The sequence below is a fragment of the Rousettus aegyptiacus genome, unplaced genomic scaffold (genome assembly GCF_014176215.1).
Source record: "Rousettus aegyptiacus isolate mRouAeg1 unplaced genomic scaffold, mRouAeg1.p scaffold_m13_p_10, whole genome shotgun sequence".
Lineage (NCBI taxonomy): Eukaryota > Metazoa > Chordata > Mammalia > Chiroptera > Pteropodidae > Rousettus > Rousettus aegyptiacus.
Window position 1 is genome coordinate 84,091,844 of NW_023416285.1, and position 27,353 is coordinate 84,119,196.

General features: G+C 38.5%; 1 protein-coding gene across 8 annotated transcripts in view; it reads left to right on the forward strand.

The window, feature by feature from the left end:
- The window catches only part of PRTFDC1 (phosphoribosyl transferase domain containing 1), an 83,557-nt gene that overhangs the window by 46,630 nt on the left and 9,574 nt on the right, over window positions 1-27,353 (forward strand). For all 8 annotated transcript variants that reach the window (XR_004953137.1, XR_001594418.2, XM_016124871.2 and 5 more), the window contains exon 4: window positions 13,464-13,529. Coding sequence is in view for 6 of the 8 variants with exons in the window: in XM_016124871.2 (XP_015980357.1) it covers window positions 13,464-13,529 (66 nt within the window). In the remaining 2 variants the exon portion in view is untranslated. The remainder of the gene's footprint in view (window positions 1-13,463; window positions 13,530-27,353) is intronic.

A 27,353-nucleotide genomic window follows, 5' to 3' on the forward strand; every position in this document is an offset into this window, starting at 1 on the left:
CTCATCTAGAAAATAAAGTGATAAAACCCAGCACAGTTATCTATCACAGTAAAGGTTAGCTATTAATATTAATATTGTAAATTAATGATACATATTCTAATTATAAGAAAATGAGAAAGACCAGTATTTTCAAAAACTTTAATGTATATGTTCTTTGTTATAAGAGATGGAGCCATGAAAACTTTTTTTTCAGGTTTTGTTTCCTTCTGAATTTCTTTTCGATTTTTTATAATCATCACAATAAATCTAGTTAACATCCATCACCACACATAGTTAAAAATGTTTTTCTCCTTATTATGAGAACTTTTAAGACTTAACCCTCTTAGCATGATGTAACGTAAAGCATTAATACTAATATTATATTGCGGAGTTCTAGTCAAGATGGTGGCTTATTTAAAAAAAAAATTTTTTTAAGAAAAAAGAAAAAATAAATAAATAAAAGATGTGCTACTTCCGTTGTCCTATCAGTTCCATGTGTCATTACAAAAACAGGTATTATGTGATCAGAGTTTGGGGGAATTTTATTATCTATTGATAGCTAAATCCCAAGGTTTTAATTTGAAAACTCCTTCTTATCCCTCTGAGCCAAATAAAAGCCAGTATTATAAAAATCAAATATAGAATGCTGTATGGCAGGTTTGAGACTCATTAATGTTCCCTTCATATGTAGCCAGGTCTGCCGGTGGTAACACATTTGCTTTTAAGTCTTTAATGTTCCAGAAATAACTAATGCTTGTAGTAGAATCTGAAATGTCAGTTTTCCAGTAAGGAGTATTACTTTCATTACCACTTGCCTCCTGAAGTACCTCAGCTCCTTTCCATTTGTGAACCAGTGTGGTTTATAGTACCCACAATTTGTTACTGAATTTCAGCGGTAGAGGTAGGTGTGCTTAAAGAGCGTGGGAGCACAGAACCTTGGCTGCATCGCCTAATTGGCCCCAGTGGCATTTATCATGAGGCAGATGAGAGAAGAGGATTCATTTTGACTGCGCAGGGGTAAAAATAATAGTGCATAGTCGGTCCGAGCAGATGAGAATCCGGGGTGAACACGCAGAAGAAACAGTGATGCGTAGAAGAGAAGGAGGCTAGAAGTTGTACATAAGAAGTGACTTAATCGAACACTGGTGACTTGGACCAATTTAAAAGACTTCTGAAAGGAGTTGGTCTCTATGGAGGAAATGGGGTTGTAAGGATTTGGAGCAAGTTCCTAGAAATTTTGGCTACAGAAGAGTGTAAATTATTTAACAGTAATTCAATCTGCTTATTAATTTTTTAAAAAGTGAGCTTTTTAAAAAAAATGTTTTCAAATACTTACACCTGATATGAAATCCTCTTTGAAAATGGCCAGTCAGCAAGCAGTGTGAGGCTTTTCCATTTTCTAGTGTGGGCACTTCCTCCGAGCCATATCTGCTTGGCACCTGTTGAGGAATATGTGGATAGTTTCCAGTTTGGGACTATTGTAAATAAAGCCACTATGAATATTTGTAACAGGTCTTTGTATGGATATATGCTTTCTTTTCTCTTGGGTAAATACCTAGGAGTGAATGGCTGGATTTCATGGTAGGCGAACATTTAACTTTATAAGAAACTGCCCGACTGTCTTCCAAAGCCACTATTCCTTTCATAACTCCAGCAGCAGTGTATGAGCTCCAGTTCTTCCATCACTTGGTATGGCTTATAATTTTAGCCATTCAAAGGAATAGAGCAGCTATCTCATTGCGACGTTAATTTATATTTCCCTAACGATTAGTGTGCTTGTTAGCTATTCACATCTTCTTTGGAGAGATATCTATTTAAGTCTTTTGCCAATATCTATTTTAGACCTTTAACCTCTCCCAGAATCTTACAGACTCTAGTGAAAGCAGTCGAATCCTCTAACATCAGGGCTCAAATGTAGTTAAATGAACCAGACAGGGAATGGTGTTCATATCACCCTTCATCCTCTTCATCTCTTTCCTGCTACATCTGACTCAGTCAGACTTCTTCTGTCCTCCTCAAACAAAACAAAGGTCTTCATGCTCATCGGCCAATGATAACCAATACTCAACAGGAGCAAAGACAGAGAAGAGTAGATGTTTTATTCATTAGCACTATCTAGATGCAAAAAAAGCCAGAGAGCTCTCGTGCGCTGTTCCACAGCTGCTGGCCCTTGTTCTCCCAGGTCATGTGGACATTCTGACATTCAGAGCACAGAGGTTGCCAGGTCTGAGGCCTCCATCGAATGTCTCATTGAGGAGTTGTTCTTAGATCACTTAGCCAAAACTGAGAGTGAAAGCCACCCTCCTTGGTGATTTGGCATTCCTCGCTGGCAGTCTAGGATAAGGTATACCACAGTAGCCTTTTACATTGAACTCTATTTTTCCCTTATTTAAGAAGGTACAAGCTCTAAGTTAGACACAGCTGTGGACAACTTCCGTCTCCCACTCCTTTTCCAGGCTTCCGCCAACAAATTGGTACAGAAGAATATCATTTCCTTTGGTGTCCTGAACCTTCCTTTTCACTGTGATTATAAAAACATTTATTAGAAAATAATTTATTCCTCAGGCACATTAATGGAGTCCAGATTCTATTTGTATAATATGGACAGACAGATGTGCAGTGTTTTGTGTTACTTTTAGTTGAGCAACGATGTTTACACAGAATTTTCCCAAGACCACCCAACTCCGTTCATATGTAGCCCTCAGCTACTTCTAAGCCCTGGCCTCCAGAGGAAAAGAAGAAATATTTAATAACTCAGCGCCCCACCCAGTTTTGAAGACATGACTTAATACTGAAGGAATTTGCAAGCCTGCACTGCCAATCAACATGCCTACATCAAATAAACCATCTTTTCTTATTCTGGAAAACGGAGGGTGGCTCTAGAAGCGTTCTGTTTTCTGACCTTCTTAGATATTACTCATGTCTCATTAGATACCTGGAGAAGTTTGAGCAGAGACTAAATAATAATAGAAAATGAAACACTTGATATTTGGCTCTCCCTAATACTTTCACTTTCTGTATATTTCATATAAATTTTTTCCCCTAGCTCTGTGTTATGCCTCAAGATATTGCTAATAATTTTTTGCACATAGAAACTTGGCTATATTTTTCATTGTGTGTGCATATATTGACAATTTGTTTGCTCTTTACATGAACTATGAAAAGCAAGTAAGGCAGTTAATAGTAACTCCATTTTCTGGATAAAGTCAATGACAAATCAGGTGAGTTTGCCCAGGTGTCTCAGTGAGTAATTAATTAAGGCAATGATTATAGCTGATCACAATCATTTCTTTTTTCTTGTATGATCACGTTTAATCTGGAAACTACTAACTATTTTTAAATTTGGTTGTTTTGAGTTACATAGACATACCACTACATTATCGATGCACATTAAATATGTTGTGTTACTTTGATTTGCCAAGATATAAGGATATATCAAAGGCTTATTATTTCTAAACCTTATTTGAATTTTAGTCAGTAATTTGCATTGAAAGCATCGACCAGGAAATAATATTCTGGTTTCTTCTGTAAATCCTGATCAATTGTATTTACCTCAATGACTAGGAGTTATTCACATAATCAAAATAAAGTGAAGTAGAGCTTGATAGAGTGAAATATCATTTGCCTAAAAGTTAAGACTCCTGGTCCTACGCCTGGCTCTGGCATTAATTCACTCCCATGTTCACCCCCTGCCCTTATATCGATAATAAAAGAGGAAAATCAAATTCAATAAATGCTTATCTGGAGCCTACTGTGGGCAAAGCATTTAATCTGTGATTTTTAATTTCAACCTCACAGCAATCCTAATGGGTAGATGTTATTGTCCTTATTTTATAGAAGAGACCAATATCAGGAAGCTCAAAGAAAGGGCAAGGCAGGTTCTGAGTCCCTTTCCTTAACATACTGTGTCTCTGTATACAAGGCCCAGCTCAGTGTTAGGGAACCTATAAAGATGGATGATATAAAGTCTCCATCTTCAAGTAGCTTTCAAAACAGCAAAAGTGAACAGATGCAGAAACAATGAGTGAAGAATAGCCAGTATAACAAAGAAGAAACAGGTGCTACATGAGTTGTTGCTAAATGCAAAGAAAGCACATTGGCTGGAGAGGTCGATTCTGGCTGACAGTGGTGGTGGAGTGAGCATTGGATGATGATTTATAATGAAAATCAACTTTCAACTGTGTATCAAAAGAAGATTATGGTTTTGAGAGGCAGAGATTTTGCAGAAAGACATCCTGTGTGAAGGGAGCATTGTAAGATGCAAAGGTAATAAAACGCGAGGTTAGTCAAGTTGGAACTAGATTTAGCCAAGTTGGAACATAGACCCTGGGGACTCAGAGTGTGGCCTATGGGACCTGCCCCATACCCATCACCTGAGAGCTTGTTAGAAATACAGGCTCTCAGGCCCCACCCGAGACAGAATCACAGTCTGCACAGGTGATTCACATGCACACTTGTAAGCACTGAGGAAGAGAGAATATAGTAGCAAATCACACAGAAAGGTCAAGTCTGATCAGACTGAAGAGAAAAGCTGTAAAACATATGGGTAGGTGGAGGCTTTGGAGCAAGACAGGGTTAATCTCACTTTCCAGCTGTCAGAGCTTGAAAAAAGTTACTTAAATTGGAGTGGTACCTTTTACCTCATAGGATTTTTTTTTTTAATGGACTTAACTTTTTAGAGCAGTTTTAAGTTTACAGCCAAATGGAAGGGAAGACTCAGAGTTCTTCTATCTTCCCTGCCCCCACACACCTACTGCCTTCCCCACTATCAAGATCCTGCACCAATGTGGTACATGTAGTACAACTGATGAACCTACATTCACAAATCATACGCACGCAAAGTCCATAGTTTGCATTACGATTCACTCTTGGTGTTGTACAGTCCATGGGTTTAGACAAATGTATAATGACGCATATCCATCATTGTGCTATTGTAGTGTTTCGCTGCCCTAAAAATCATCTGTACTCCACTTATTCATCCCTTCCTCCCCCAACCTTGGGCAACTACTGATCTTTTTACTCTCTCCATAGTTTTGGCTTTTCTAGAATGTCACGTAGTTGGGATCAGACAGTAGAAGTCTTTTCAGATTGACTCATTTCACTTAGTAATATGCATTTAAGGTTCCTTCATGTCTTTTCATGAAGGGCTTGATAGCTCGTTTCTTTTTAACACTGAATAATATTCTATTATCTGGCTATACCACTGTTCATTTATCCATTCATCTGCTGAAGGACATCTTAGTTGCTTCGAAGTTTTAACAATTATGAATGAAACTGCTGTAGACATCCATGTGCATGTTTTTGTGTAGACACAAGTTTTCAGTTCCTCAGGGAAATGCCAAGGAATGCGATTGCTAGATCATACCTCATAGGATATTGTTAGGATTCAGGTAAGTAACATTAGCGTGTCGCCAAGTAAATGCTCAATAAAGGTTCTCAAAGTCAGGCTTGCCCCTAATATTTAAGGGGCTCAGAGCAAGAGTACAGCTGCAGATCCCCATAGAATATGACTAAATAGTTAACTTTAAATTTTAAGTATTTCACTTTAAAACTTTATAGCTTTGCCCATGGCCAGCTTTTGTTTCTACCCAGATCACCTGAGCTGAGACTAAAGAAGCAGTGCTCATCCCAGCAGGCTGCAAGCCTGAACACAGTCATGTGTCTGCTGGGAAGGGCGGGGATATGCTGGGCCCAGGACCAACTTCTGGGTGGTGACCGAGCCTGCCCGAACCCCACACGGGACGCAGTAAGCTCCTCAGGGATATGGGGCAGCTAGGCTTTTCTCCTTCACGCATTTCTATTCCAACTCAGATGCCTCCTTCCAATGCACACTGTACCTTGTGAGCGGAGTCTGGTCTCTGATTCACCTGGGCGATTTAGGGTGGCCAACTTGAAAAATACCAGCCATGCTTTGGAATCCCAAGGTAACACTGCTTTTCTCCAACACCACTCTCCCCACCACAAACTTGGCCCTGTAAGGGCCACAGTACACATGTCCTTGTTGTACAATTCCGATTAGCTCAAACTGTTACAGAACTTTCCAGAAAACTTTCGTATAAGACCGAATTAACAAGTCTTTGTGTTTCAGTACTTGTGATAGGTAGAATGCCTTTCGCCTGGCTGTCAGGGTGGCCCTGCCCATTGCGATGATAAAATTGGATTTTATTTTGAGGGCATGGGCATCTCCAGAAATATTCTGAACTAAATGATATAAGGTAGCAGAACTTCTTGGACCCACAGTATAATTGGGTGGGAATAAAGATAGGTCCAGTCTAATGCCAAAAAGTGGTGAGTGTTCTAGAGATTTCCTGGGTGTGGGGTCTGCCACAAGTTCCCTCCCTCAGCCCTTTCTGTCCACCATTCCATCCCCTGGCAATCTTAAAACAAGTTCAGGAGAGCTGGTTTAAGAGTTCATTACTGTTGAACATCAATATTTACTTGGTTATTTTTTTTTTAAGTTATAGTTATAAATCTTTCCTGAGTAATTTTGGGGCGGGGGGAAATTGTATGGAGAAAATGGTCTTTCAAGAAATAGATACCATGGGATATGGTGGTAAATGTTTTAAAAATTGTACTGAAGTCTTCTGGGGTCATTCAGATGTGTCAAGAGGATCAGCTTATTCGTTCTTCTGATCCACAGTTTAAAAACACGACTTAAACCAAAACAAGTCCATACCAATGTTCAAAACAGAAGGATATCCTGCTTCAAGGTTTCAAACAGAGTTCATGGAAAGCAAAAAAGCTGAATCCGTTTTTAAATGGAGTTTCCTCTTTCCTGGGGTCTGTTATAACTAAATTGAAGTAAGGGTCTCTCGTTCTCCCCCTCCCTTTTTTTTTTTTCTTGATGATCCTATATTATTGCTATCAGCCTCTAGCATCTTCATATGTTTGTGGTTCTATTTCTAACCCGTATCCTTTTGTGTCTCATAAGAAAAGAACCTTTCTTCATTGGGCGGGGATTACTCTTAGTTAACCAATACCCATCTTAGAGACTGGGTGGAGTAGAATACCGATCACAATAGAATAATAAATCATTGTCATTAAACAGTAAGCCATTTTGTCTTTGAATGAAGTCATGTCATGTTTGTGAAGTTAGATACACCAAATTCAGGAAATGCAAATGCAAAGCATATGTGTACTTTCAAATGAACTAAATTGTGTGTGTGTGTGTGTATATATATATATATATATATATATATATATATATACATATATATATATATTTGTTTATTTTCCTGGTTAAAGTGCTAGTTTGTCTTTAGTATATGTGCGGGCAGAAGCGAGCACAGCTAGTTTGTGCTTTAAAATATATCCTTTACTAATCATAAAATGAATTACTGATAATAAAATATCATAATAATACAAATTTTCACATTTTTAGTGTTCAGAATTCATGTGGATTTTTGCATTTAAGCATTCAAAAATACTGAGGAGGCTGGGAACTGAGATAATAAAATAATAGTCATGAGAATAAAGAAATCTAGTTTGGGTGGGGATCACTCAGACATACCAGACGAAGGTCTATATTTTTTTCAATCTGCCCATCTTCCAAGGTACTCAGGTCATCTTCATTTATGTCCCTCTCACTTGAGCTTTGCAGATATTTTTTCATGTGTTTGTTTATTATTTTTTTTCTCTGTCTGCCATTGGCAGTAAGCTCTTTCAGGATTCTAGACGGCTGGAGAAAGAACTCAGCAAGAAAAACTAAGTGCTGCCTCAGAACATTTAATCTAAAATGAGTAGGGGAGGAAGTATTAAAAATATAGTTAAAACACAGGTACCTAACTGCTTCAGCGTTGGACATCTTACAAACACTGGACGCCACAATGTGGCAACCACTGGGGGCACAATTAGGATGAAAATAAGGCTGCTGTGCCAAAGGGGTTTTCGTTCACCAGCACATGCTACATTTGCAGAAAATCCTAGTCGGATGTGGTCCGTTAACATGCAGATATGTGTAGAGTATTACTGGAACACAGATGAAGTCTGGGGCACTCCAAGAAAGCTTCCTAAAAGAGATGAGGCCTAAACTGAGTCTTGAAAAAAGAGTAAGAATTACCTTTGTGAAGAAAGGTGGAGAGGTGAAGCATGAGCCACCACGAGCCGAGACAGGGGAGATAAAGCGGTGGTGTTTATTGGCAGTGCCGAGATATGTCATAAGTAATTTGTCATTAATCATATTTATAGAAATTTGCGAATGTTGGCTTTTCCTATAAATTAGCATAATATCTTTTTGTCTGCGAGTCATATAAATCTATTTTAAATGGCCTTAAGCTAAAATGGTGGATTTATAGGAAGGAATTGGAGTATCTCATGATCCCCAAGGTGAAAATGCAGCCAGACCTGGGAAAGTATCAGGAACCTGGCCGTCCATTTTCATATTCTACCGCAGATCATCTGCCACCATCTTGTAAAGCAGTTTCAAGGTTAAGTCCTTGCTCTGCTGACTACAAATGGCTCTGTAGAAGAACCAGCAAGGACCCGACAAGAGATGGTAGGAATAAAAGTGATTCGGAGCGCGATCTCTTAGATATCTTCTGTCTGTTGAGGAAAAGGATGAAAACAGCCAAGTGGAATGATGGAATTTATGCCCACCAAATGATCCACTTTAAAACTCCAGAAAGCACAGCATAGGAATTGGGGGGGTCACAAAGGAACCCCAAAGGAACACACAAATAAGGTCCTTTTTAACCAAGGCTCTCACCACAATACAGAATGGCGATGGAAGGACGTGAGTCCTTCTTAACCACATGCCTCACGGGTAGTTGTCAGCCTCAGCTGAGCGTTAACCACAGAGCATGTGGCGTACACATATCAGGAATGTGCTGAGTGAGCTAAACAAAGGTCCCATCACAGCCAATGTGAGGAAACTCAGGTGGATGTAGCAGGTGAGAAGACAGAGGCTACTGTGTATTACCACCTGCCAGGCACTTTTCTAACTGCTTAATGTGTATTCATTCTTTTTGTCTTCTCAATAATCCTGTAAATGGGAACTATTAATATACTCTCTTTATAGATAGGGAAAATGAAGCAGAGAGAGGTGAAGTGACTTCCTCAAGGTCCTATAACCAATCGAAGATGGAGCCGTGACTGGAACTCAGGTCCCTGAGTGTACCGGACACCAGTTGCCTGTTCACTTGGTCTCTGTATTCTCCTTTCTCAATACTCACCCCACGTAGGTTGTAAGAACGAGTTGCTAAACAACAACAATCTCAGAAGAAAATGAGTATTTAAATGAACAGGTAACCAAAAAAAAGAAAAAGAAAGAAAAAGAAAAATCCATCACTTTCAAGGAAGGACAACATTAACATGACAGTTTTCAAATTTTTTTGCCCCCATCATCTTACTTTGAACCCAATGATATAACAGAGACAAGTGGAGCTGGTCCAGGTGAAGCATAAAAACCACACCAGCTCTGACTTCACCGTGCCTTCTCCACTTTGGCCCCAGGCAGTTTAAAGGACTAAGGGACCCAGTTAAGGGTCATGTCCTACATCAACCAGTGGTTGAAAAGAAAACTGTGGATACTGGAACCAATCACCTATCCTCATAATCTGACTTGGTATCAAATGTTAGAATTCAAAAAAAAAAATGTTTTTTTCAGCGGTTTGTAACATTTTCATTAGAAGCTCTCCAGTTTGATAATTAAAACTTCATATAATGAACTGTTTTGGGTTTGGTTTTGCATTTCTATCCATTTGGTATAATCTAGATGACCTTATTAAGCACAGGAGGATAGCTGAGAGGAAGGATTAGGCTAAAAGTGGGAGGGGGAAGCTAAGTTAATGCATCTGGGGAGGCCGATGTATCAAGAAAGCTTTTGTGTGTATAGATTTTGAAACAAGTTGCACTGACTTTGGAAATAAACAGCTCAGAGAGTGATTCTTTGTTTGTTTTCTTGATTTTTCCTCTTCCAGTTCCTCAAAAGGACAGGAATTCAGGATATTTATTCTTCCTCAGTTATGGTTTTGTCTAAACATTATCTAAGCAGTCTAAATTCTCTGCCGGAGGAATCACCACACCTGCTGGCCTGTCGGACATGCTCTTTTTTTGGTACCTGGAGATCGGTTATCTTAGCTAGCATAATTTCCAAAATATTTCTTCCATGGATGCCCAGACTCAACATCAGAGATTTTCTTTACTACTTAAGTAAACTCATAGCACCTCTACCGACATTTCTACCAACATGCTAATTTCACCTAGACATTTCACCTAGACATTTACTTCATCAGTACAATCCCAGGACTCTCTCTCCTTGTTAATCTCAAAGGTGTACTATGTGCTTCTTTCTCCTAGGAATATTGGGAGATGGAGGTTCCACTAGAATAGTATGGAGCCAGGCAATTTTAGGGCTGAATTCTTTTACTTACTAGCTGTATCTATCTCATTGGGCAAGTTACTTAAACTCTTATTCGGATTCCTCATCTATAAATTGGGAATTTAATAATACCTTTTCTGAGCTCTACTGAACCTTAGGAAAACAGATAAATTCATTCATATGCAAACTCTTCTAGAGGATAGAAAAAAGGTAAAGAACCACATTATCGAGGCTAGTATCACTTTGCTTTAAAACTATAGGTCAATCTTACTTATGAAGATAAGATGAACAATCCCAAATAAAATATTATCGAATTAAAACCAATGACATTTTAAAAATACATAAAGTCTAAGAATATAAGAATGTTTTTGAACCATTAGAAAAATGTGTTTGAACACAGTTGATCGAATGCATATAATTAGCTCTATTCCCTCCTGAAACCCCACTGAAACTATGGTAAAGACATAAACAAAGTACACACACACACACACACACACACACACACAGACAAGGACAAAGAGGATGGGGAGAAGACCCCTGTGTTTTTTAAGAGGCCACACTTGCTAAAGAAGGCCACTGACAGCCACATAGAGAAAGTGAAAATCTAAGTGCCTTGGAGGGAAATGTTCATGAGATGTACAGGATTCTTGCACTGGAATTCCTGAAAGTCTCATAAGTTGGGCTCACCAGGTTCTTAGAAGATGGAGTGAGGGACGAGTTGGCTGAAAGCAGGAAGGTGCTGGAAAGCATATGAATGGAGGAGTTGGACCTCTAAGTTCCCTTCTCCATCCCAGCAAGAGACAAAGGCTTGTTCTCTGGAGTCATGAAACGCGGGGAGCCCCAGACTCCAATGTACCAGGGAGGACTGGGGAGACCATTGCCGAAAAGTAAAGGAGGGACAGAGAGAAAGATGGAGGGACAGAGGGAGAAAAATCAATTATATCTAACATTTACTGAGAATTCACCATGTGCCAGTCTGTTCTAAATGTTCTATATGTCTTAATTCCTTTGCTCTTCATAACAACCCACCAGATAGACAAATAAATGCGAAAAAAGTAGTCAAGACAATTTCTAAAAAGAACAGAAAAGTGGGACTTGCTCCACCAGAAGCCAAAACATTTTAGGTTAATGAAACAAAAAATATATAAAAATTGATCTTCACATATGAGAATGAAGGATAAAATAAAAAATGACATTTCAAATCAGTAGGGAAAAAAATGAATCAATGACAGGTATTGGGATAATAGACTATATACAGACTTGGAAGATATAAGTTCCAGATTAATTAAGGACAAATCTAATACTAAAAATATGTTATGAACTTAGACTAAGTAAGACCTTCTGAAATAAGATTTCCTCGGAACACAGTGCCGTGTGACTTAGAGCTCATTACTTAACTTTCTACTGTATCGTGTTTTTAATCAATAGAATGGAGATGATAACAGAAGTATTATTGTGAAATTTACTCTGATCTGGCAGAGTGTAAATCTCATTTTTTTACATTAAACTTTGTGGTTTAATAGTTGTATCCAATTCTGCATACTTCAGTCCTCTGGAGGTATTGAAATTTTTATTTTTCCTGCTGCTATTAACAATGTATTTGAGTCTAAAACGCAGAAATTCTCCCTTTGTTAACTCCTATGTCACAGCACCTCCAGAAGTGACAAGAAAAAAATTTTCCTTTGACATTTTTGACAAGTTCTTAACCTACCGACATGACTGCTTGTTAATATATGGTTATATATGCATATACAAAAACAGCCAAAGATTGAGGAAGTCTGGGTATTTGATTTTTTCCTTCTGAGATCAGTTTCCAGAAGAAAAAAGTTACTGGTTTCATCTAACATAGTGGGCTACTTTCGAGCATTCTCTCCACTCCTTTGCTTTAAGGAGTTAAGGAGTGAAACATTTTAAGGTCATTCCCCCACCTCCTCACTCCCTCAAAGATAAGGTAAAAAGACGAAACTGCTTCGTTGGTAAAACTGTTATATTTACTGTTTGGCTGATTTCTATGACAAACTCTATCTGGATCATATGGCGTGAACTCCACCCAGAAAGCGGCAGGGCCTTCTTGCCAGGATGAGGGAAGAAAGTGCTGAAGTGGAGGAAGCCCCAGCTGTCTGCAGCAACAACCAAAGCTGTTTGCTGGTTCCGCGCAGTGTAGACATGGTGCCTGTATTGTCGTCGTCTCCCTTGGGTTACTGTTTGCATCAGGGGGTCGTGACATTACTGCAATACCGCTTGGTCACAAGCCGATGGCCTGTAGGATATCTGCTTCAGTTCTGCGAACGCGTCTTGAAAATGAGGCTACAAAACAACCTGCCTGCTCTGTTTCCTGTTTTGTGTCCCTGTTATTCGATGGTGCTATTCACTAAGGGATGATCTGTATTTTGTTTATCGTGTGCGTGTGAGAGCGAGGTTTAATTAGGACAGGATGATGTACCATGCATAAACATTTGTGAAAGTGGATCCTCATAACCTCTAAAGGAATTTGAATAAAAAGTCTTCTGAACAGGGTCCTGGGTCTCATATTCCTGCAACTGCAGAAAGTTCCTGGGGCTTCGTCATCCATGTCTGAATGTTTAAATGCAGTAGTTCTTGATCCATAGCCTGTAAGAATTGCCCTTGACATCAGGCGAGGGACAGGGCCTGAGCTGGTAGGGAGTAGAGGCAGCCTCTGATCTCTCTGGGAACCATAGCCTAATTGCTCTTCACCGTAGAACTCTGACTGGGGCACGTCGGCACAGCTGACAAATGATTGGCCCCTGCCTGGGGCCCCCATGACCCCCTCCGCCCCCCCGAGAAGTCCAAGAGTGTGACTGTCTTCTCCAATACCATCTGCCTCAGGAGAGGTTCAGGCACCTTCCACAGATATTCGTGCCAAAATTAGGTTTGTTTGTCCTCCCTCTGCTCCTTCCATCTGCTCTGCACACAATCTCTCCCACCCAGGCCTTAGAATGCTTTGTCTCAAGGACTAGGAGCAGGAGAGTGGCTCTTGGTAACCATAGGCAACCATGAACCTGGATTAGCTATTTGTGCTGTATTTATTTGTAAGACGCAAGCTAGCCACTAGCTGGATAGATGAGAAACTGTGCTCTACAGGTTTCCTTGTACACTAAAATGTTGGCTTTTCTCTCTCTCTCTCTCTCTTTTTTTTTTTTTTTAGAATGACCAGTCTATGGGCGAGATGCAGATAATTGGAGGCTATGATCTTTCAACGCTGGCTGGAAAGGTTTGTTAATTTAACTCTGCTCAGCTCGCACTGATGTCTGATGTCGTGGGGAAATCAGTGGCCTTCATTTCAGGCCAGCACTTGCAATACATTTCAGACACTCTCCCGGGTTTCCTAATTCATGCAAATGAATGTGTGAATCCTTTTAATGATTTCTCCTTTATAAAATACTCCTTTTATAATGCTTCCAGGACATGATGCACACCAAATCTTTCGTCTCTGAGCTTCCTTCCAATCTCATTTCAGACAACCTAGTATTGCAAAACCCCTTGGCACTCCTTGTTCTATCTTTTCTCCTCACCCTTTCAGGTGTCTTCTGAAAAGAATCATTTCCCTTTATTCATCTGCTTTGTGTAGCTCATCTCCGCCTCAGCACCCAGGCACTTTAGTAAGACAGGTTTGTCAAAATGTACGAAATTTCGGGGGAGAATAAAAGGACTTCATGACGGCACATTTTTTCAGCCCTCTGCCTTATTTCCCCCTTATTGAAAAGAACGTAACCTATTATATCATGGGGCAAACACCTCCAATTTTAATAAGGAGTTCCAAACCTACCAATGCGTGAAAAAAATTGTTTGGATTCTGACATAAATACCTTCATCGGAAGGAAGAGTTGTTTCATAAAGTGGATGGTCTTTGTGGAAATGTGATCTGAAAGGCAAGTTTTGCAGTGAATGAAAACCACACAGTTTGTTTTTGTTCAGCTCTACTGACGTGTCTTGTGTACATTATCCCTGAACAACTTCAGCTCTCCAAGTGAATGGCTCAGTCTGGGATACAAGCTTAATCTCTCATATTTGTGGTGATTATTGTTATTCAAAGCCCAGATGGTGAAAAAGGAGTAGCAGCCACATTTAATAAAAAGATTAATAATAACATTAGGGACACTCCAACATCACAAGGATTCTAACTATAAAATAATTCACTTCTTTCTACTCCAAAGACAGCATAGTTGCATCCAAGTGTTAAATTGCTATCTGGTGAAACTTTTGGAAACATGGCGGAGTGAGAGACATCCCCAGATCTCTCCCCTTGAAATAACAGTAAGCTGAACATCTAAAACTCAACAAAAGACACCGAAACAGCATGTCTGAGAGTGGGATCTGTGCATAAGAGCTACTGCAAATCAGAACCCCAGGTGTTCTGTGGTGGACTGGGAGAAATAAAGAAGCTGCCCCTCACAGCTACCAGAGCTACTTGCAGGAGGAGGGGGAGGGGAGAAGGAGTGGCGAGTTCCCTGAATAGCCCTGCCTGGGAAAGCCGTGAGCTCCCTGTGGCCTGCAGCAGGGCCAAGACATCAGGGAAGAAAGCAGAGAAGCAGCCAGCAAAGAAACAACAGTTGATTTTTACCAACCCCGTTGCAAAACTAAGACTGAGCTGAAGCTCCCAACCCTCAACCCAAAGGGCCCCTCCCCCCATACTCTCTGATATGGAATACCGTGGAGCCCCAGGGGAATCTGAGCAAATGCTACAAAACTGTTGCTAATACTGACAGGGACTGAAACTGAGGGTAGTGAGCATGATTAAATATCTATCAGAAAACAAAAAGGCATTTTTAAAGCTTTATGTAAAGCAGTGATCCAAGAGGCTTAGAAACCACTGACTGGAAACCAAAAGAAAAGCACCTTCTTTGGAACAGGCTATAGAGAAACCTGTATATAATAAATCTTCTTTCTGGAAAAACAGCAGAATACATTCCCATTAATGCCTAGGCAGAGAAATAGTCCATTAAACGCCATTAACAACCAAGATGACAGAAAGAAAAAGAAAAATCTCCAGAAAATAAGCCTACAGACATAGAAATATGCAACTTAAATGACAGAGAATTCAGAACGGTACTTCTGAAAAAGCTCAGTGAGTTCTGAAATGAGTCATATCAACAATTTCAGGAATTGAAAAAACAACTAGATGAGCAGAGCAAGGAGATTGAAACCCTCGAAAAGAACAGAATAAATCTTCTGGAGATAAAAAACACACTGTAAGAGTTGAAAAATGAAATATCAAGCTTGAGAAATAGAGTCGACCAAATGGAGGAAAGGTCAGTGATATCGAAGACAGAAATCTAGTAATAAATCAGAAGGAAGAAGAGAGAAACCAGACTGAAAAATAATGAAAGAGAAATTCAAGAACTAGCTGATACCATCAGGAAAGGAAACATAAGAATAATGGGAATTCTTGAATGGGAGGAAAAGGAGCAGGGAGTAGAAAGCATTTTCAGACAAATAGTGGACAAGAATTCCCCAAATCTAAGGAATGAGCTGGAGCTTGGAATTGAAGAAGTCAACAGAACACTCAATTATCTCAACCCCAAAAGGCCTTCACCAAGAAACATTATATTGAAATTATCAAAAATCAATGACAAAGATAGAATTCTCAAGGCAGCCAGGAAAACCCATTAGATTATCCTCGGATTTCTCAGTGCAAACCATACAAGCCAGAAAGAAATGGAATCAAATATTTAAACTATCAAGTGAAAGGAACTACTGGCCTAGAATAATGTATCCAGCTAAGCTCTCTTTTAGATATGAAGGAGAAATTAAGACTTTTCCAGACATACAAAAATTGAGGGAATTCTTCACTATGAGGTCTGCACTACAAGAAATACAAAAAGGGGTCAGTTCACCTAAATCAAAATGACAAAACACACACACACACACACACACAATTAGGAGCAAAGTGACTATTGGGCAAATAGAACCAGAGGAGTGCAACCCTTACTAAGAACAAGGCATTATAAGCGCAAATAATAAGAAGAGAATTGTTATAACAAGATAATAATGAGCATTCAGCATACATAGGGACAAATTGAGATTATAATAACTGAAAAGGTGGGGATCCAAAGATCCAAATTTGCAAAGGTGAATGGAGATAGGGCATGTGTAGAAGAAAATGGACAACTGTGTGTGTGTGTGTGTGTGTGTGTGTGTGTGTGTGTATAACTATCCTTTACATATTCATAATGGTAAGCACAAAGATTCAGAACCGAAGTATATAACATAAAACAAGAAGGACCAGAGGGAAAACGCACAAAAGCCAACCAAAATAAAGAAAACCGAAACACAAGGACAAGGAAGCAATGGACACACCGAGCTACCAGAAAACAAAAGATAAAATGTCTATAAGAACGCCTCATATTTCAATAATCACCCTAAATGAAAATGGATTGAACTCACCAATAAAAAGGCACAGAGATGTAGAATGGATCAAAAAACAAAATCCAACCATATGCTGCCTCCAGGAGACACATCTCGGCTCCAAAGACAAATATAGACTCAAAATGAGAGGGTGGAAAATGATATTTCAAGCAAATGGCATTTAGAGAAAAATGGGAGTAGCAGTACTAATATCAGATGAAATATACTTCCAAATAAAAAAGGTAAAGAAAGATACTGAGGCACACTTTATAATGATAAAGGGAATCATGCACCAGGAAGACATAACACTTATTAATATCTATGCTTCCAATCAGGGAGCCCCAAAATATGGAAAGCAATTACTAACAGAACTAAAGAGAGAAACAGACCAAAACACTAGGGGAACTAAATACCCCACTGTTGGATATGGACAGATCATCCAAACATAAAATCAATAAGGAAATAACATCCTTAAATGACACATTAGACCAACTGGACATAATTGACATTTACAGAGCCTTACATCCTAAAACAGCTGCTTAGACATTCTTCTCTAGTGTACATGGAACATTCTCAAGAATGGATCACATACTGGGACACAGAGATGGCCTCAATAAATATGAGGATTGAAATCACACCAACCATATTCTCTGATCATGATGCATTGAAACTAGAGATCAACTACAGAGAGAAATCAGGAAGAACCACAAATACATGGATATTATACATGTTACTGAAGAATAAGTGGGTCAGAGAAGAAATAAAAAGAGAGATTAAGAGATACATAGAAATGGATGATAATGATAGTATAACATATCAAAACTTTTGAGACACGGCAAAAGTGGTCATAAGAGGAAAGTTCATATCATTTCAGGCCTATCTCCAAAAACAAGAATGAGCCCAAATAAAAAACCTAATACTTCATTTTAAAAAACTAGAAAAGGAAGAACAAATGAAGCCTAAAGTCAGTGGAAGGAAAGAAATAATCAAAACTAGAGCAGAAATAAATGAAATTGAAAACAAAAAAAGAAAAAAGTAAAAAGAAATGCAACAAAGATCTGGTTCTTTCAGAAAGAAGGTTAATAAAATTGACAAACCCCTGGCTAGACTCACTAAAGAAAAAAGAGAAAGGACACAAATAAACAAAATCAGAAATGAAAGGGGAAATTATGACTGATATTGCAGAAATATGAAGGATCATATAAGAATACTATGAAAAAATATATAACACCAAATTTAATAACCTGAAAGAAATGAACAAGTACTTAGAAAAATAGAACCTTCCTAGACTGAATCAAGAAGAACTGGAAAATCTAAATAGACCGATCAGCAGTATGGAAATTGAAACAATCACCAAAACCTACCAAAAAGTAAAAGTCCAGGACCAGATGGCTTCACCAGTGAATTCAACCAAACATTTAAAGATTTAATACCTATTCTCCTCAAACTCTTCCAAAAAATCGAAGAGGAAGCAATACTTCCCAACACATTTTACGAGGCCAATATTACTGTGATACCAAACCTGGTAGAGATAACACAAAAAAAGAAAACTACAGACCAATATCTTTCATAAATGATGCAAAAATCCTAAATAAGTTACCAGCAAACTGAATACAGCAACATATTAAAAAGATTATACACCACGATCAAGTGGGTTTCATCCCAGAGGCATAGGAATGGTTCAACATACACAAATCGATTAATGTGATACACCACATAAACAAATTAAAAAATAAGAATCACAAGATCATATCAATAGATGCAGCCTTTGACAAGAAACGGCATCTATTTATGATCAAAACACTTAACAAAATCGGTATAGAAGGAAAGTACCTTAACATAATAAAGGCCATATATGACAGACCCTCAGACAACATTATATTTAATGGTGAAAAACTAAAAACCTTCCCTCTAAGATCAGGAACAAGACAAGGCTGTCCACTATTGCCACTGTTATTAAATATAACATTGGCGGTCCTAGCGAGTGCAATCAGACAAGAGAAAGATATAAAAGGCATCCGAATAGGAAACAAAGAAGTCAAACTGTCACTATTTGCAGATGACGTGATTTTCTATATAGAAAACCCTAAAGACTCCATAAGAACACTACTAGAAACAATAAGCTAACACAGTAAAGTCTCTGGATACAAAATCAACGTTCAAAAATCCATAGTGTTCCTATACTCTAATAATGAAGTGTCAGAAAAAGAAGTGGAAAAATAATTTCTTTTGCAATTGCAACAAAAAAATAAAATACCTAGGAATAAATTTAACAAAACATGTGAAGGACTTATATAATGAAAACTACAAGACCCTAATAAAAGAAATCAAAGAAAATACAAAGAAATGGAAAGATATTCCATGTTCTTGGATTGGAAGAATCAACATAGTTGAAATGACCATATTACCTAAAGCATTATACAGATTTAATGCAATCCTCATCAAAATCCCATCGTCATTTTTTAAAGAAATAGAACAAAAAGTCATCAGATTTGTATGGAAGCACAAAAGACCCCGAATTGCCAAAGCCATCCTGAGAAAAAAGATCGAGGCTGGAGGCATCACTCTGCCCGACCTCAAATTATACTACAAAGCGACAGTAATCAAAATGGCATGGTATTGACAGCAAAACAGACACACAGACTAGTGGAACAGAATCGAGACTCCAGAATTAAATGCATATTTGTATGGGCAAATAATTTTTGACAAAAAAACCAAGAACATACAGTGAGAAAGAAAAACCTCTTCAATAAATGTTCCTGGGAAAACTGGAAGCCACCAGGAAAAGAATGAAACTAGACTGTCGTCTATCGCCACACACAAAAATTAACTCAAAATGGATTAAGGACCTAAATAGAAGAACTGAAACGATAAAATGCACCGAAGAAACCATAGGAACTAAACTCAAGGACCTTGGACTTAAAGAGGATTTTATTAATTTGACCTCAAAAGCAAGGGAAGTAAAAGCTAAAATAAATGAAAACTAAAAGCTTCTGCTCAGCAAAAGAAATCATCGACATGATAAAGAGACAACCATCCAAATGGGAAAATATATTTGCAAGTAACACCTCCAACAAGGGCCTAATATGCAAAATATACAAAGAACTTATATGACTCAGTAACACCAAAAAAATAAATGATCCAATCAAAAAATGGGCTGAGGACCTGAACAGACACTTCTCCCTAGAGAACATACAAATGGCCAGCAAATATATGAAAAGATGCTCAACATCGCTAGCTATTAGGGCAATGAAAATCGAAACCACAATGAGATACCATCTCACACCTGTTAGAATAGCTATAATCAACAGGACAAGTAATAACAAATGCTGGAAGAATGTGGAGAAAAAGGAACCCTCATACACTACTGGTGGGACTGCAAATTGGTGCAGCCACTATGGAAAACAGTATGAAGTTTCCTCAAAGAACTAAGAATTGATCTACCATATGATCCAGCAATCCCTCTACTCAAAGACTTGAAAACCCATCTCTAAAAAGATAATTGCACACCGATGTTCATAGCAGCACTATTCACAGTGGCCAGGACATGGAAGCAACCAGAGTGTCCTACGATAGATGAAGCTGTGGTACATGTATACAATGGGATATTACTCAGTCATAAGAAGAGATGAAATACTGACATTTGCAAAATAAACCAGACAGAAAAAGTTGAAAATCACATGATATCACTTATATGTGGGATATAAACCTAAAAGCAACAAAAGAACAGGACAAAGAAACAGAGACCATGGACATGAACTATAGACTAGTGGTTACCAGAGGACTATAGACTAGTGGTTACTAGTGGGGTAGGGGAGGAGTGGAGAGGTATACAGGGTAAAGGGGGTCAAATATAGGAGGACAGGGGGAGGGCGAAGTGGGTAAAGGGGATCAAATATATGGTAGCTGAAGGAAACTGGACTTTGAGTGGTAAACACACAATAGAATATACAGATATCGAATGATAATGTACACCTGAAAATTATATAATTGTATTAACCAATGTTACTTCAATAAACTTAGCTAAAAAATTAATTAATTAATTAATTAAAGAAAATTTTTAATTTCTATCCAGTCATAGATTTTGTTCCATAGACCTTGGAATTCACTTGATGTTAACTTATCACTAGGCCACGACTTTATGTTACTACTTCGGTGCATAAAATAACATCCTAGAAACCTAAAATACTCAAAGTAATTTCCAGATTCATAACTTTTAACACCCCTGTAGTGGTCTTCAAATGATGTAATTTTATTTACTTTTTTATCATCTAACTTACCTTTATTTTGTGAAACATGTAATTTTATTGGTATTTGAAAATTGGCACATATCAATTTAGTATCTCTATAATCACCAATGTATGTATGTGTATGTCTATGGTAACATGTTTAACTTACGTGTGTGATATCAAATCACCCAACTTAAGCAGTACGTTTTTGTCACACGAGGGACTGAACATCACAGATACAGCCAGGTTGAAGCCTGTTATATTGTGGAAATATTATATCGTCAGTATTCCTGAAGAGCAAAAGCTGGCAAGTGATATTGAGCACAGCTCAGTATTAAACTCTATCTGTTTTATATAGTTTTTTGTATGCACATTTAGTTCAACACAAAATAAAACGTGCAAATTATCGAAGCATTCCTTTCTTTTAGGAAAAGATGAGGTAAACATAATTTGTTAAGGCATTATACCAAGCAATTATTATTAATGTACATTTTTTTCTACTAAGATTTGACATGAAAGCTCAGGTAGATAGGATTATGAATAGCAGCTGTCTTCTAAGTTAATGTACATTTTTAAATTGAGGTATAATTGACATATAACATTATATTAGTTTCATATGTACAACATAATGACTCAATATTTGTACATATTGCGAAGTGGTCACCACAATAAGTCTGGTAGTATCTAGTTAACATGATAAGTCATTTTAGTACTTTGTTATGTGATAGTACCTTACAGGTTTATTACACAAGAGATGTATCATACCTTGTGCTTTTACCGTGGCATCTTGTCAAAGTGGTAATGCTAAGAATCCCAAATGAATGACTCCAAGAAAAACTTTGCACAAAGAATCATGGTCGTTCTAGAGTGATTTTCCTCTGAGGCGAGCGCTGGATATTCCCCTCCTTCAAGAGGTAGAGAGGAGGCTGAGGAAAAGCTAGTCGCTTCCTGGGGGTGGTGTGAGTGGAAGGGGTGACAGTGCTGTGCCTCGATAGTCCCTCTTATAATTACTACAAAGACCCCCTTATGAGAGAGTAGAGATCAGGACTTCAGATAGGAGAGATGGAAAACCAGCCAGCAGTAAGAATAAGCAGGAGTCAGCTTCGACTTTTGTTAGCACGACAAATGCACATTCCAGGTTATTGGGTGCTGTTTCATGTTATCTTTATACTCTCCATGTGTGTTGGATGCATTTCTATATATGTTTCAAAGTATGCCAAGTAGAACCCCTTGGGCTTAGAATGCACTGGATTAATCTTTCTAAGATGAATCAAAATCAATTAGCTTGGTTCTCAACTGTCACAATAGCTCAAGGTTAAAATACTGCAGTTTAAAGCGCCTAAGCTCACATCATAAGGGAATGCTGAATACATCAGTGTAGGCCACACTCCATGCCTTCAAATATATCTTGAATCTGTCCACTTCTCTCCATCACCTTGGCAACCACCCAAGTCTAGACTCTTGCTACTCAAAATGTGGTCAGCGAACTTTCCAGGTAAGTCTTTTAGATTTTGTGGGCCTACAGCCTCTGTTGCAACCACTTGACTTAACCATCATAGCATGAAAGCAGCCATAGATAATATGGAAACAAGTGGCTATGTTTCAATAAAACTTTATTTATAAAAATAGACAGCAGACCAGAATTGGCCAATGGGCTGTAGTTTGCCAACCTTTGGTCTAGGAAGCAGCAAGGTCAGCACCACCTGGAAACTTATTAGAAATATAGAATGTCAGTTCCTACCCCAGATCTTCTGAATTAAGTCTTTATTTTAATGAGGTCCCGAGATGATTCCTGCAAACATTAAGGTTTCATAAGCCCTGGTCTTCCAGGGTGAGGCCACCACTCTCCTTCCTCTGGGCTGTTACAACAGCCTAACTACCTTCTCCCTTCGCTGAGCTTTTGACACCTTCCAAACCATTCCCCACAAATCAGCCAGGGGGATCTACTTAAAATATAAATTGGATCACATCACTTGCCTACGGAAAACTTTTCACTGGCCTCTCAATTAGCAACGTCAAATTTAAAAGAATAAAACAAAAGAACAAAACACAGGATGCCAAGTTAAATTTGAATTTCAAATAAACAATGAATAAATTATTAGTATATGTCCCATGTGATATTTGGAACATGCTAAAAATAAAAGGTTAGTTGTTTCTTATCTGAAGTTCAAATTTAATTGGGTCATGCTGTATATCACCTGGCAACCCCACTGTAATTCGGTGTGCTGAGATTATAATCCAAACTCTTTATCACAGCCTGTAAGACCCCTGTGATCTGGCCTTGCCTCCCTCGCAACATCAGCACACAGCACCCTCCCCTCCTCACAGTGACATGAGCACACTGGCTAAACTCCTTCCCTGACTCTGTCTAAAATGAGAACACGCTCTTCCCCTTCATACTCCTCCATTTCCCACTAATCTCTATATCAGTACCCTGCTTCTGTTGGAGCCCGTTCCACAATTGTCAGTGTTTACTTTGGGGTTTATTTTTTATTTGACTATCTCCCCGACCGGAATGTCAGTGTAATGCAGGCGGAGACCACGCTTATCTTATTCACCATCCTGTCTCCAGCATGGAGCTCAGTGCCTAGTGCATGACAGGTCAGAATAAGTTTTTGGTGACTGAGTGAGCACAGGTTCCTCTTACTCTTGGATGGAAATCGGAAAGACATTTTTAATTAAGTTCGGGAAAGGGAGGACATGGTAGAGGAAAGGGGTAAATAGAAGCCCACTTAGTCACTCCAAAGGACGCACCAACCCGCTGGCTTGGTTTCGAGTTGGATGAGAAAGGTGTTGAATGGGGGAGAATGCTCTTTGTAGAACTTCTGTGTCCCAAGAGATTAAGGAGGAACTAAGTTGGTGAATACTACACAGCTGAGGGTAAAGGAGTAAAAAAAAAAAAAAAAATTTACTTAACTTTTAGAATTTCTTTTACCTTAAACAGAGAAAGGCATTCAGATGGTCTGCCATGTTTACTCCTTCGGCCTTTCAGAGAAAGGCTACATCCATTAAGAGTTTAGGTCTGCATCGGATGGATATCTGCATTGGAAGGGTTGTTGCAGGTCATCATCTAACGTCTTCCTTCTCATACAGTCATCATTTGATTTCTCAATCGATGAATTTACATTGAGGTCAGTTTGCCATTATATTATTTTTCTGCCATGGACTTGTACACATCTTCTCTTTTTTAGTGCTTGACACCCAGAGTAGAACTCCAAGGGTCTTTCCACACAAGACGCTTTCCTTAAGCTTAAAGAAACCCAAAGAAGGGATGATTCCTTTGACTGTAATTTTCTTAGCGAGAGGACAGGTTCTCCTAGGGGACAGGTCTGGGAATAACACAGAAAAGGGAGGAAGAGTAGGAGTAGCATGGAATGAATGGAGGGCAATAGGAGAGCCAGAACCAGTGTGATGAAAGGAAATTAGTCAGAAATAGGGAAATGATCATTTAAGAAACTGGATTTAGTTTGTAGAATAACTAGATGTCTCAATGAAGAGTTTAACTTGCTCAGAAAAGCAAAGACAAGCCACAAAAGTTGTTGAGCAGAGGTGACACCGTGAAGCTGTGTTTCAGGAAAGCGAGCCTGGCAGGAGGACAGAATTAACGGAAGAAAGGGAAAGAGACTCCAGGTAGAGAAGCAGTTCAGAGGCGGTGTGGGCGGAGCAAGCATGAGTTTTTTTCTTTGAACTACTTGAGCAAAGCAGGAGGGAAAGAGAGAAGGGCACTCACCAAGGAGCAATGACGGAATTAAATGGTTAAATGAAGGTAAGAGAGTTAGAAAGGACGTTTTAAAATTTGTTTATGAAAGAACTTTTAAAAACAGGGAAACAGAGCTCACCTGTATCATTTTCTGTAACTACACTAGGTAACTCTTAAAACCCTCTAAAGACGTGCAAGTTAAAATATTTAGAAAAAGGAGACTCTAGACGGCCCCCATGCCCCTTTCTCTTTCTTTGCTTCTTTTTTTACTTTTCTTTCTTTCCTTCTTTCTCTTTCTTTCTTTCTCTTCTTCCTTCTTACTTTCTTTCTTTCTTTTTTTATTAAGCAAAGGGAGAGGGAAGCTGGCTGAGTCACAGCTCTAAATAGGTCATTGCTATTAAATAAAGGGAGTCCTGGGTGATGAAGTTAAATGGCCTCTTCCCTCACAATGTTAAAAGCACTTTACTCTGTGTGTTTGAGCTGTCCGTGCACCATGCTCTCTGGCTGATTTTTTTCAAAGTTGATTTAATCCTGGCACTTCATAAGATGTGTGTATCCATTAAAGCAAGAAGATTTTATTCATGTTCAAGGGAAATCTCTGAAAGGGTGGAATAAAACCAAATGCCTGGAAACAAGCTCAAATCTGGCAACGGGAAAACACAGATGTGCGGCCTAAGTGCAAGATTTCGGGAGACGTGCTTCTCCCCACCCCCCGGAACCCCCCCAATAAGTTTCTAATCAAATGCCAGAATGAAGCATCAGAACCTGCCAAAATTTCCTACTTGGCTGCCTTAGCTCTTAAAATCATTCCTTTTTTTATTGCATCTGACTAGGCTGAGAACAATATGGGAAATGCCCACCGACTGATGAGTCTGGCAATTTTGTGAATTATCACATAAAATGAAATGGTGAACTGCATTCCTTTCTCCATGGGGTTTATATTCACACTCCTCCTCACGCTTGGCATTCACGATCAGCTCGTCATCGGCGCTGCCACCTCTCTGCTTGGTGCGACAGCCACAAAACTACGCTGCTGAGGAAAAGAATGTGGCGCGCTAATCTTTTTGTGTCTTAAAAGACTGAAAAATAGAATAGCCTATTTAAGAAAATCATTTAGATTTGTATACTTCTTTCCTTCTTCTCTTTCTTCCTCTTTTTCTTCAGGAAGCTCAATGTGATTAGCCTCGAAGAGGGTCATGCAATAGCAGACAGAGAAAGAACACACTTCAGAGATTCCCCATAGAATTTTTGCCTCCAGCCCCCAGGCTGCAGATTTTACTGGCTTTCTGGGAGGAAATGAGCTAGGTGCGATGAGATGACTAAGACAGAAACTGGCGAACATCTCAGGTTCAGTGATCAGTTATCAGATTGGAAGTATTTAGGAGGCACATTGTGTTCTGACGAAATTTCCAAAGCTGCCCACTCAAAAAAAAAAAAAAAAATGGGAATTTTAGAAGATCTCATAGTGCCAAATTAAAAGCAGTAGACATTAAGTATAGTTCAATTAAGGAAGTGTTGTGCATCAGTAAGGAAAAAATAGAACGGATGTACCAAAAGTATAATGAGCTAGAGAAAATGAAAGAAACAAGGTCAGGATTATTGATATAGTCCATAGGCATTTCTTGAGCAACTACTATATACCAGTCTCCATGTTCTATATTGATCATATAAGGATGAGCTAGTCTGTGTCCCTTAGCTTACAGAGTTGATCTTGGTACATGAAAATGTCTTTGAGACACTAAGAAAATGCTTCCAAGTTGAGATAGTCACTTTCTCTCTCTTCTTGGGCTACTTCTTGTGTCACGTGGCAGAGTCAAGTTTCCGAAGGAACTAACATTGATTTTGTTGGAAGTGAGCTTTTCACACAACAGGTAGGCTGCTGAAAATCCAGTCAGTGGTATATATTACTCGTGAAAGAACTTGAAAACATAGTGTGATGTTCTGTAAAGGAAAATAAATATGTATATATGTAATGACTGCTCTATATAACTCGCTAAAGAACTCTAGATTTTGGCATAGTTCCCTTTTAATAGAAGCCAGTTTGTAATACCAGTATTCCCTGCCCATCGTTCATGAGCCCATTAAATAATTTTACTTTTTAATGCTGTATATAACTCAGAGAGTTCTTTGTATTGTTAGAGATGTTATCAACCCATTCCTTAATTCTCCAAAATCCTCTGAGAAATATAGTTAAACCATAACTAACCAATGTTTTCCTCATAATCTTCCAAGAAAGAAGAGCTTGCTTGAAAAAAAAAAAAGAACCCTGGAAAAGGATAGGACAAATATTAGGAATTCTAAGAAAAGAATATGCAAGCTCTAAAAGGAAATATAATTATAAATATAATTATAGTATGCTGCTTGAATCTTTAACAGGAAAAAATGTCAACAGTATAAGAAGATGCAGTTGTAACAAAATAACTGAATTGAGGATGGGGAAAGTAAGTGAGGTGGTGTAAAAGAACTAAATTCTGATCTGTCATATGATATAGTAAATAGGTGATATCTGAAATCATTCAATTGAGAAATAGAAGTACAGAAAAAGAAACTCTTCTAAATTAAAAGAGACTTAAAAATCTAGTGCATGGTCTCAGATTAGACCAACCATCTGCAAAGGCTATTTTAAGGACAACTGGAGAAATTTGAATATGTACTGTTTTATACGATATTAAGGAACGGTCATTTTTTGTTAGATGTGATATTTAGTTATGTGTAATAAAGAATGTCATAACTTTAATCTATTTTAAAATATATAAGCATT